The sequence below is a fragment of the Schistocerca piceifrons genome, chromosome 1 (assembly GCF_021461385.2).
Source record: "Schistocerca piceifrons isolate TAMUIC-IGC-003096 chromosome 1, iqSchPice1.1, whole genome shotgun sequence".
Lineage (NCBI taxonomy): Eukaryota > Metazoa > Arthropoda > Insecta > Orthoptera > Acrididae > Schistocerca > Schistocerca piceifrons.
In genome coordinates, this window is record NC_060138.1 from 759,986,003 (window position 1) to 759,998,350 (window position 12,348).

A 12,348-nucleotide genomic window follows, 5' to 3' on the forward strand; every position below is an offset into this window, starting at 1 on the left:
TGATCTTTTGCCTGTTATTATTTACATTTCATTTCCATCTGTGGCCTTTGACTTATTTTCAGCTTTAGTTCTTGTCATTGAACTTTTTATTACTTCTAGCTAATATTTTATAGAATATTGAACTAGGATTTCAAACATTTTTTTCAACTCTCTTCTACTAATGTATGTTTCATTTAATTTTTTCAACTTCACTGTTTTTTCTTGCTGAAGGAATGGCTTAAACAGTTAAATTTATCACTTGTGTATCTGTCAGCTGTGTTGTTCTTGTTTCAGGTGTTTGTAAAAAGATATTCATCATCTATCCCAAATAGAACATAGGTTCCATTTTTATTATTTTATTGTTAATTAAAAAATTGGTATTTTCTGTATGGAAGCACACTACCAGTTATTAAATGTTTTTTTATTTTTTCTTGCCATAGCTTCTGTCTGTTGATGTTGGTGCTAAATGGCGTGCAGAAAATGTGGAAACTTCCCATTTTTATACAAACAAGGATATTGATCGCCTTATACGGGAGACAGAAGCAGTTGTTACACAGGATCTTGAGGGAGGTGATAGGCAGAGAGCTATGAAAAGGCTCAGAGTTCCCCCCCTTGGGGAGCAACAGAGCCCTTGGACAACATTTAAAGTAGGGCTTTTCTCAGGCTCATTTATGATACTTCTCATTGCTGTCATACTTTCAGGTTTGTAATAATAATAATAATAATAATAATAATAATAATAATAGCAATATTAATTGTTATTTGAATTTATAATTATATTGAACACAATGCTTGTGCGTAACAGCCAACCCTAATGTACATAATACTTGCTGCAGTACTTTGATAAAGAATGGACGGAGGAAGGAAGAATGTGTCTTACCAGCCACTGGTACTGAATCATTTGAATGTGTGTCATGGTAGAAGAAAGCACTTAATAGTGATCCTGAAATATGATGGCATACATATGGTCACTTCTTAGCCAGTCCAAATCCGATAGTAGGGTCATCAGTGAAGTACATCACTTAGCACTGAAACCACATTAGTTATGAACACAAGTGTTCACATAGTGCCAAACGAATTAGTAGAGATGTGGCCTGTGATAGCTAAATCTGATTCAGTCTAGCACCTTCACAGACACCAGGTGACCAAATGTTGGATTGTCATGGAAATACCTGAGCATCATCAGCTGCAACTGAGATGGAATGACGAGCAACCATTTCTGCCTCCTCAGATAATAGTTACTCCAATAAAATGTTCCGTTTATTATTTGGAATTCTCACTGGAACTGTTCCTCACTCTACAAGGTTTCTAATTTTTTCAGCAGTGCTAAATCATTCACCTGTTCAGCAGAAATGTCATTTAATTCAGTGATGACTGAGATTTTATCTGTACTGCTGCTTTCTACCACAGGATTCCTTGAAAGGCAGTCAGTGTCCTTGTGTTTGTGTTGTTTTTTCTGTACCACTGTGGCATGATATTCCTGAAGCCTTGGTACACATCCCACCATTTGACCATTTGATCCTTCAGGCTGGTCTGCCAGCATAGAGATTGGTGGTCCAACTCAATGGTGTGTGATTTGCCATACAAAACAAACAACAATTACTGATGGCCCAGACAACGGCAAGGCACTTTTTCTTGGTTGTAGAGTAGTTCCTTTCAGAAATGGAGTGTACTCGGGAAGCTTAAGCAGTCACCTTTTCTGCACCTTCGAGTGTCTGTACTACGTCTGTGCCTATCCCGTAACTGCTAGTATTAGTGTGAAATTCTGTCCCAGCATTTTTGTTGTAGAAAGTTAGGGCAGGAGGTGATGATAGCACCTGCTTTAGGACAAGGAAAGATTTTTCTTTCACTTTGTTCCAGAATATCCTTGTAGTTATTCTTGCAAAGGGTGTCCCTTGATATGGAAGTCCTTTTTGAATTGTCAGTAATACAGACACAGTCCGAAAAAGTTCTCACATCACTAGTGTGCCGAGAAGTTGGAACATCTGTGACTGATATTTTCTCTGGATCGAGATGGACTCTGTCACCATTCATTAGATGCACCAAGATTTTTATTTCTTGGGTGGTGAAGAGGCACTTTTTTCCAATTCAGATGGAGGTCTGCTGTCAGAACACAATTCAACATGGTTGTCAGGCAGCTTTGATTTCTCCGGATGTCACTGGGAAAATTTCAGCTTCATCCAGATAGCAAAAATACATTGTCCATTTAAAGTGTTGAAGCAGATTGTCCATCATATGCTCGAAGGTGACTGGAGTGTTAACATAGTCAAAACAGCATAATCTTGAATTCATGGAGGCCCTCAAGCAGTCTAAGGTGTCATCAATGTGCAGCAATGGATAGATATCATGAAAAAAAAGATTTTGTTCACTCATTGGTAGTTGATGCAGAGACACTGTGGGCCATTCTTCTTCTTCTTCTTCTTCTTCTTCTTCACAAGGACCAGGGCACTCTGAATGTTCAGTGATGTCATCCTGCAGCATTTTCTTCTCTTCCTTTTGGATTATCCGCCGTTCAGCTGATGTCACCCTGCAGAAGTGGTGGCTAATAGATGGGTGATCCCCAGTGTGCAGAGGGTGTTTTGCCATTGGCCATTTGATCTGCCTTTCCTCCACTCCCAATATGAAAGCATCCAAAAATTGGCATTAAATGGCTAACACTTACCAATATTGTTCATCAGTCAGGCTAGATCCCATTGGCAGTTCCTCCTCTATGTAGCCTGTAGTGGTAGCGGCGTACAATTCTTCATCAATGGCTTTACGTTGCCCTTCCTGGACTGGTTTGGCTGTCCCTATACACATCCCTTTGGGAGTGAGTTGTGGCTGCTTGTGACAATTAGTGATACAAAGTTACTCTGGACCACCTACAGTGCATATGATTGTGACTGACATGTAGATTTCCTTTGTAAGCCTGAGTAGCTTTCTGCAATTGATGAAAGCTTCTCAGTTTAACTAAGCATCTATATTGATGACTGGAACTCATTTCTTTAATGGCAGTGGGATAACAATGTCTTCAGTGACAAACAAATGCCTAGAGCAATCTTTGTTATCCGTGCTTGTAGAAATAGCTTTACCAGTCTGAAGCTCTGATCTTCCATAGTATATGACTGCTTGTGGTGTCTGCAAGAAGTCCCATCTGAGGATAATATTGTGACTACATTTTGATAAACCATGAAATTCAGAGGGCTCTGTTCTGTAATTGACAATTATTCTTGCAATACACGATCTTGTTGGCTGGATGTACTTCCCATTTGTAACCTTCATCACAATCACTCTTATATCACAGAACATATTTAGCTGGCAAGGATAAGCATTTGATATTACAAAATAGGCAATCCCAGAGTCAACTAATGACCAACAGGTTGGCCATTGGTGGTGGTGGTGGTGGTGATGGTGAGATTTCTTGACATCTTGATGACACACCCACAGAAGATTTACATCTGTGCCACCGTCCTGCGCATAAATGTTAGCATCACTTAGCATTTCTGTATTTGGCAGCTTAACAAGTGGCTGGTACCTCTGTACTGTGATAAGAAACAGCTACAGCATGTTTGGGAGCAATCATGTCCAGGGTATGGCAATGGGTTTTGTCCCACAGGTCAGCTATAATTGTCTGCAGTGTGGCATCCCCGTTAGTTGCTGACAGGAATTGAGCGACATCTCCGTGTGGTCTGGCTCCTTCATAACATTGGAGATAGTGAGGGGGAGTAAAAGCCTTCCTCAGTTACTTAGGAAAGATAAGGAGAACAGAGAGGGCTATTGTCAGGCTACGAAGTATTTAAACAGGCGATGTTTGAATCATTCGCCAATTCTTTTCATAGATATTTGCACCGCTGGTGACTTTATCTTTATGACTCGTTGGCTTAACGTCTTCAAGTGACGATTGCATGACAGCAAACTGTTCTGATTACTTTAACATCATTGGTTCCTAGCATCCAGAGACAAATGCTGTCCCCTGACTCTTTCTGATTACCTGTAGAGAATACATATACCTCAACTACTCCTTTAACTTCTCAGACTCATCAGAGACAAGTACTGTGCCACAGCGCATTCCAGCTCTTTATTTGAACCGCCTGTATTAGCTCACTAATGAAGACAAGTGAAGTCTGCTCTTGTTCTGTTATCTGTCACACAAACATGCAGTCCTTCTGGTACTCTTTTATCTAAGTTAGTTACCAACTGAAACGGAATACAGACTTCTTTGTATAATGATTGCTTCTGGATGGTTCTCACCTCAGCAGCATTGAAGCTGCACAGGTGCTCTTCAGGCGTCTAGGTATGCCCTCACTCTCTGACCGTGCTGAAAGGGTTCCTGGTAGCTAACTCATTGCTACTATGATGGCTACATACTGCAAACTGCTCCCACCAATTCTCTATAACATCTGCTTAAAGTCCACTGTTGACTGCTAATACTGTGTCTGGGAGTCTTCCTTTCTACTTTCTCTGACTGTTTTTCCTAAATCATGACAACTTCCACCCTCATTTAGAGAAGCACATGAATCTGGCTAACTAGTTACCACTTCCGTGATTCAGCAACAACTTGGCCAGCATGACCTATGGCTGGAACCATGACTATGTGTGATGACTTATTTTCTCATCAGTCTGTTTCATGTGCCAAGTCTGCTTCTGTATCCACTGGTCCTATGTTGTATCAAATGTTTGCTCACACTGACCAAATAGCTCAGCCATGACACGTAATACATTAATCAAATTGGACAGCCACAATGGCAGTTGACTTGTATGAGTAGAACTGTTGCTGTATTTGATGTCTGGTGTGTAGAGTCTTTTTTTTTTTTGTTTTCAGTGGTACACAACATGTCCAAAGCATTTATAGTGGAAACATATAGTGTTTTCCTCTGTCCTCCAAATATCTGTTCTTCTTTGAGGTGTTTTACTTAGTAGAGGAGTTGGGTGTGCCTACATTGGTCAGATGCTTGGTTGTTGTTTGATGGCTGCAATGTAAGTCTGAGTTGGCTGACACTGTTCTTCCTGGTGAGTTCAGCTGGTGGTGGAGACTGGTGCTAATAAATGATACACCATTATTCAACATTCTTTATTGTGCCCTGCCTTATGAGATCGATATTTATGACTGCTATCTCTTGCTTACTCAGTCCAACATTTGTGCTTGCCACAAAATGCTGTATTGCTCTCTCAACAATTGTGTGTCAGAGAAGCATGGTTGAGGTGGTTTTCCGCATTTGTCATGGGGACTACATTTTGGAGTCAGTGATACATCTTTAGTCCAACTCTCTTCTGTTGCATTTCGTCGATGCACTGGTGCCACTTCATGAATTTTTCTGTTGTTGTGGCATCATTTACTAGAAGAGCTTGGCACGTCTTCTGTGACTCCTGTCATCAGGTGTGAGATTTTATCAGCTTCTGTAATATACAGATTTACAGTGTTATGTAGGGCAAAAACATTCTGTATGTAGGACTGTTATGTTGAGTCTTTCTTTCAATTATTCCTCTACTAGGTGGGCTTTCTACTCATTGTCACCAAATGTTTTCTTCCATCCAGTCTGGAGTTTATCCCAGCTGTTTAGCTTCTCTTCATTGTTCTTGAACTGTTACTGAGCTGAGTTGAGCCATTCAAGTAAAAGCACACATTTACCCAAGACACCATGTCATTCCCCCCCCCCCCCCCCCCCCTGTTGTATTTGATGACTCAGTCTAATCCTTTCAACCATTTTATCCTGTCCTGACTGCTGTCTTCGGAAGACACTGATGGTGCCTGATGTATAGCTGTTGTACTGCTGTTTTCGAATTCACTGCTCTCCCAAATATGTGGACTGTGGGGATGATGTACTGCTTATATCTCAGTTCATGACCCTGTAGGCGACAGCATCTATATTACCTAATTAGAGTCACGGTGAAGTAGATGTTTCGAAGTATCCAGCATTTTCACCAATCAGTATCACATTGTAACCAGAGTCAAATCGTGATCCGAAAGTGGAAGTCATCAGTGAAGGACAAAACTTACGACTGGAAGCACATTTATTGTGAACATCAGTGTTCAGACAGAACAGAACAGAACTCCTTGATGCTGTTCATTCAGTATTCTGGAATATACAAACATTAGAAACATAAGATATTTCAAGAACTTCCAGAAATGATAAATTATTATTATTATTGTGGTCTTCAGTCCTGAGACTGGTTTGATGCAGCTCTCCATGCTGCCCTATCCTGTGCAAGCTTCTTCATCTCCCAGTACTTACTGCAACCCACATCCTTCTGAATCTGCTTAGTGTATTCATCTTTTGGTCTCCCTCTACGATTTTTACCCTCCACTCTGCCCTCCAATGCAAAATTTGTGATCCCTTGATGCCTCAGAACATGTCCTACCAGTCGGTTCCTTCTTTTTGTCAAGTTGTGCCACATACTCCTCTTCTCCCCAATTCTATTCAATACTTCATCATTAGTTATGTGATCTACCCATCTAATCTTCAGCATTCTTCTGTAGCACCACTTTTCGAAAGCTTCTATTCTCTTCTTTTCCAAACTATTTATCGTCCATGTTTCACTTCCATACATGGCTGCACTCCATACAAATACTTTCAGAAACGACTTCCTGACACTTAAATATATACTCAATGTTAACAAATTTCTCTTCGTCAGAAACGCTTTCCTTGCCATTGCCAGTCTACATTTTATACCTTCTCTACATCGACCATCATCAGTTATTTTGCTCCCTAAATAGCAAAACTCCTTTACTACTTTAAGTGTCTCATTTCCTAATCTAATTCCCTCAGCATCACCCGACTTAATTAAACTACATTCCATTATCCTCGTTTTGCTTTTGTTGATGTTCATCTTATATCCTCCTTTCAAGACACTACCCATTCCGTTCAACTGCTCTTCCAAGTCCTTTGCTGTCTCTGATAGAATTACAATGTCATCGGCGAACCTCAAAGTTTTTATTTCTTCTCCATGGATTTTAATACCTACTCCGAATTTTTCTTTTGTTTCCTTTACTGCTTGCTCAATATACAGATTGAATAACATCGGGGAGAGGTTACAACCCTGTCTCACTCCCTTCCCAACCACTGCTTCCGTTTCATGCCCCTCGACTCTTATAACTGCCATCTGGTTTCTGTACAAATTGTAAATAGCCTTTCGCTCCCTGTATTTTACCCCTGCCACCTTTAGAATTTGAAAGAGACTATTCCAGTCAACATTGTCAAAAGCTTTCTGTAAGTCTACAAATGCTAGAAACGTAGGTTTGCCTTTACTTAATCTTTCTTCTAAGATAAGTTGTAGGGTCAGTATTGCCTCACGTGTTCCAACATTTCTGCAGAATCCAAACTGATCTTCCCCGAGGTCGGCTTCTACCAGTTTTTCCATTTGTCTGTAAAGAATTCGCATTAGTATTTTGCAGCCGTGACTTATTAAACTGACAGTTCGGCAATTTTCACATCTGTCAACGCCTGCTTTCTTTGGGATTGGAATTATTATATTCTTCTTGAAGTCTGAGGGTATTTCGCCTGTCTCATACATCTTGCTCACCAGATGGTAGAGTTTTGTCAGGACTGGCTCTCCCAAGGCTGTCAGTAGTTCTAATGGAGTGTTGTCTACTCCAGGGGCCTTGTTTCGACTTAGGTCTTTCAGTGCTCTGTCAAACCCTTCACGCAGTATCATATCTCCCATTTCATCTTCATCTACATCCTCTTCCATTTCCATAATATTGTCTACAAGAACATCGCCCCTGTACAGACCCTCTATATATTCCTTCCACCTTTCCGCTTTCCCTTCTTTGCTTGGAACTGGATTTCCATCTGAGCTCTTGATATTCATGCAAGTGGCTCTCTTTTCTCCAAAGGTCTCTTTAATTTTCCTGTAGGCAGTATCTATCTTACCCCTAGTGAGATAAGCCTCTACATCCTTACATTTGTCCTCTAGCCATCCCTGCTTAGCCATTTTGCACTTCCTGTCGATCTCATTTTTGAGACGACTGTATTCCTTTTTGCCTGCTTCATTTACTGCATTTTTACATTTTCTCCTTTTGTCAATTAAGTTAAGTATTTCTTCTGTTACCCAAGAATTTCTACTAGCCCTCGTCTTTTTACCTACTTGATCCTCTGCTGCCTTCACTACTTCATCCCTCAGAGCTACTCATTCTTCTTCTACTGTACTTCTTTCCCCCATTCCTGTCAATTGTTCCCTTATGCTCTCCCTGAAACTCTGTACAACCTCTGGTTCTTTCAGTTTATCCAGGTCCCATCTTCTTAAATTCCCACCTTTTTGCAGTTTCTTTAGTTTTAATCTACAGTTCATAACCAACAGATTGTGGTCAGAGTCCACATCTGCCCCTGGAAATGTCTTACAATTTAAAACCTGGTTCCTAAATCTCTGTTTTACCATTATATAATCTATCTGATACCTTCTAGTATCTCCAGGATTCTTCCATGTATACAACCTTCTTTCATGATTCTTGAACCAAGTGTTAGCTATGATTAAGTTATGCTCTGTGCAAAACTCTACCAGGCAGCTTCCTCTTTCATTTCTTAGCCCTAATTCATATTCACCTACTATGTTTCCTTCTCTCCCTTTTCCTACACTCGAATTCCAGTCACCCATGACTATTAAATTTTCGTCTTCCTTCACTACCTGAATAACTTCTTTTATCTCATCATACATTTCTTCAATTTCTTCATCATCTGCAGAGCTAGTTGCCTTATAAACTTGTACTACTGTAGTAGGCGTGGGCTTCGTGTCTATCTTGGCCACAATAATGCGTTCACTATGCTGTTTGTAGTAGCTTACCCGCACTCCTATTTTTTTATTCATTATTAAACCTACTCCTGCATTACCCCTATTTGATTTTGTATTTATAACCCTGTATTCACCTGACCAAAAGTCTTGTTCCTCCTGCCACCGAACTTCACTAATTCCCACTATATCTAACTTTAACCTATCCATTTCCCTTTTTAAATTTTCTAATCTGCCTGCCCGGTTAAGGGATCTGACATTCCACACTCCGATCCGTAGAACGCCAGTTTTCTTTCTCCTGATAACAACATCCTCTTGAGTAGGCCCCGCCCGGAGATCCAAATGGGGGACTATTTTACCTCCAGAATATTTTACCCAAGAGGATGCCATCATCATTTATCCATACAGTAAAGCTGCATGCCCTCGGGAAAAATTACGGCCGTAGTTTCCCCTTGCTTTCAGCTGTCGCAGTACCAGCACAGCAAGGCCGTTTTGGTTAATGTTGCAAGGCCAGGTCACTCAATCATCCAGACTGTTGCCCCTGCAACTACTGAAAAGGCTGCTGCCCCTCTTCATGAACCACACGTTTGTCTGGCCTCTCAACAGATACCCCTCCATTGTGGTTGCACCTACGGTACGGCCATCTGTATCGCTGAGGCACGCAAGCCCCCCCCACCAACGGCAAGGTCCATGGTTCATGGGGATGGAAATGATAAATACTAAATGACAAATCATTATGGATGGTCTGGCGTGAGTTTGCGACACACAGCATGCCAGCCAGTATCGTAATTGCTACATCACACTGCATGCAGTCTTTTGTCAGAGACATCATAGAACTTGGAAGAGTAGTTGGATGGAATGAACAGTGTCTTGAAAGGAGGATATAAGATGAACATCAACACAAGCAAAACAAAAGCAATGGAATGTAGTCAGATTAAAGCAGGTGATGCTGAGGGAATTAGATTAGGAAACGAGACCCTGACAATAGGAGATAAGTTCTGCTATTTGGGCTGTAAAATAACTGACGATGGCCAACACAGAGAAGATATAAAATGTTGACTGGAAAGGCAAGAAAAGCTTTCCTGAGGAGGAGAAATTTCTTAACATTGACTGTAAATTTAAGTGTTAGCAAATATTTTCTGAAAGTATTTGTCTCGAGTGCAGCCTTGTATGGAAGTGAAGTGTGGATGAGAAACAATTTAGACAAGAAGAGAATAGAAGCATTTGACATGTGATGCTACAGAAAAATTCTGAAAATTAGATGGCAAGATTGCATAAATAATGAGGAGGTACTGAACAGAAATTGGGAGGAAAGAAATTTGCGAGACAACTTGACTACAACTTGACTAAAATAAGGAATCGCTTGTAGGACACTTTCTGAGACATGAAAAGATCACCAATTTAGTATTGGAGGGAAGTGTGTAGAGGGGGCCCAAGAGATGAATACAATAAGCAGATTGAAAAGGATGCAGGTTGCAGTAGTTATTCAGAGATGAATAGGTTGGCACAGTCTATGTTGGCATGGAGAGCTGCATCAAATCAGTTTTTGGACAAAAAACAACAATCATGATGACAAAGACCACTTTGTTCACACACACATTCCACATGGAAACAGGACTCATGAGTGGACCATTGTTGATGTGCTTGAGTTGTAAGAGTTTTGAGTTTTTGTGGCAGATTGCACCTTAATATGAGTAAAAGTGGTGTAATCTCTTAGTGACATGGCTTACCAGAATCTGTCACATGGAACCCCCAATCAGAGAAAAAGCTGGTCAGTAATACATTGGGGTAGAATATGTCATTAAAGTGCTTCAGAGTGTAATTTCACTGCTAATGAACACTCTGATGCCATACTGCCCAAAGATGGTGTTTGGAGAAATGTAAATGTGTGGTTATATACCACATGCAGAACAGTATTGTTTGATTAGTTCCAATGTAGTGTCAAACATAACTCCAGATAATTGTACATCTGCAAAAGGTTTAGAATGTGAAATCATTTATGTTAATTATGATGTTGTCCCTCCGTCATATTTCACCAGGGGGGGGGGGGGGGGGGGGAGTTTATGTTTCTGTCTCTTCAAAAATAAATTACTTAGTGACAGACAGATGAAGATGAAGGAAATCTTTACATTGTTTACATCCTCTGCAACACCCATATATTAGATAAATTATGAAAAACTCACAAGAGTAATGTTAGTGCAAAATATATGTCACAACGTTTCTATACAATTTAAGTCAGGCAAAATGTGAGAGTTTCGTACTAGTTTGTAGTGTTGTATCATGGGAATGTTCAAACATGTTCTGTGATTAATTTTTATAGAGGATGACATGATGTTTTGTTACTATTATTTTTATCATCATTATTATTCTTGTTTTTGAAAAGGAAGGCATTAAAGAGCCACAGGCCAAACAAAGAACAACTTGAAGATGTATCCCAAGCAGTTTTTGATAACAGTCTTTAGGAATGGTGAGGGGATTCCCCTGATTGACCTTATGGAAAGGAATACCAATGTAGTTTTGTATTCGAGAAGCCAAAGTATCCACACCACAGTCTATATACACTGCTGATCATTGAAATTTCAACACAACGAATGTGGCACGCAACAAGTGTCAAATTGGCATGAAGTTTACTACATGCCTGGATGTGCGAGTGCTTAGCACAGGTGGCTGCATCTCTGCCCCATGGGAGATGGGTACCTGGAACTAAGTCATAGCTTGCCTGTAGACAGTCATATGTAGTATAGGCCACTCACCAAATGACTTTATTGTAACACATTCACACCATGTGTACTGCAGCACAAACCAATTGCCCACCCCAACCCACAGCTGCTGAGCTGAGACATATGATGGTGTAGGCTGTGGTCTACCTTAGTCACTGCCTGCACATCAGCTGTTTGACCATACATGCCTGCTTCTGATGGTAGGTAACCTGCTGCTCAAAGGCTGGTACCCTAGGTAGAACAGCTCAGCATTTCATCACAGCCACACAAAGCAGATAGAGGTAGTGCTATCTACAATCTGTATGTATGGAAAGATTACGCAGCAGGCTTCTCATTCAGAAATAGTATTGAGCATTGGTAATTTTTGAGGAGATCATTATGCCACATCTGCCTCTGTATATCAGAATTCAACAGTGGCAGGATCATGGTTTGTTGTGACTATGATGTATTGTTCCGCAGTATTGATACATTGCATGGTAGTGCACAACTGTCCTGGTAATATGGTATCCATGGATTTAGGATGTAGCTTCTGAGTGGCCCTATATGTTATTTGGTCATGCAGGATCATCTAGTCATGTCGGGATTTGGGACTGCAGCAACACAAGAATCTAGACAGACAGTGTGACAATATTTGAAGCACTGTGGACTGTCTCCACAATGGCCTTTTTTGCAGCTTCTTTTGATGCAGCAACAGAGAGGCATGCCAACAGTGGTGGACCCAACAACAACACTGAACATCATCAAGCAGTATGGATTGACATACCCATTTCTACCATCCAAGCTCAGTTTGAATCGATGTCCAGCTGGGTTAGAGACTGTTGCTGCCAGAGGTGGAGCTCTGCACCTTACATTTTGCATCCTCTGTATCTTCAAATCACCTACAAATTTGATCCTTTATTTTTCTTACAGTACTGTATATGCACAGTAAGTAAGATTTTATTTTTTA

At 40.6% G+C, this 12,348-nt stretch overlaps 1 protein-coding gene across 2 annotated transcripts in view; it reads left to right on the plus strand.

Moving 5' to 3' along the window:
* LOC124712237 (xenotropic and polytropic retrovirus receptor 1) overlaps positions 1-12,348 on the plus strand; it is a 123,617-nt gene that overhangs the window by 37,663 nt on the left and 73,606 nt on the right. For both annotated transcript variants that reach the window (XM_047242534.1, XM_047242542.1), the window contains exon 4: positions 420-681. In XM_047242534.1, coding sequence (XP_047098490.1) covers positions 420-681 — 262 coding nt within the window. The remainder of the gene's footprint in view (positions 1-419; positions 682-12,348) is intronic.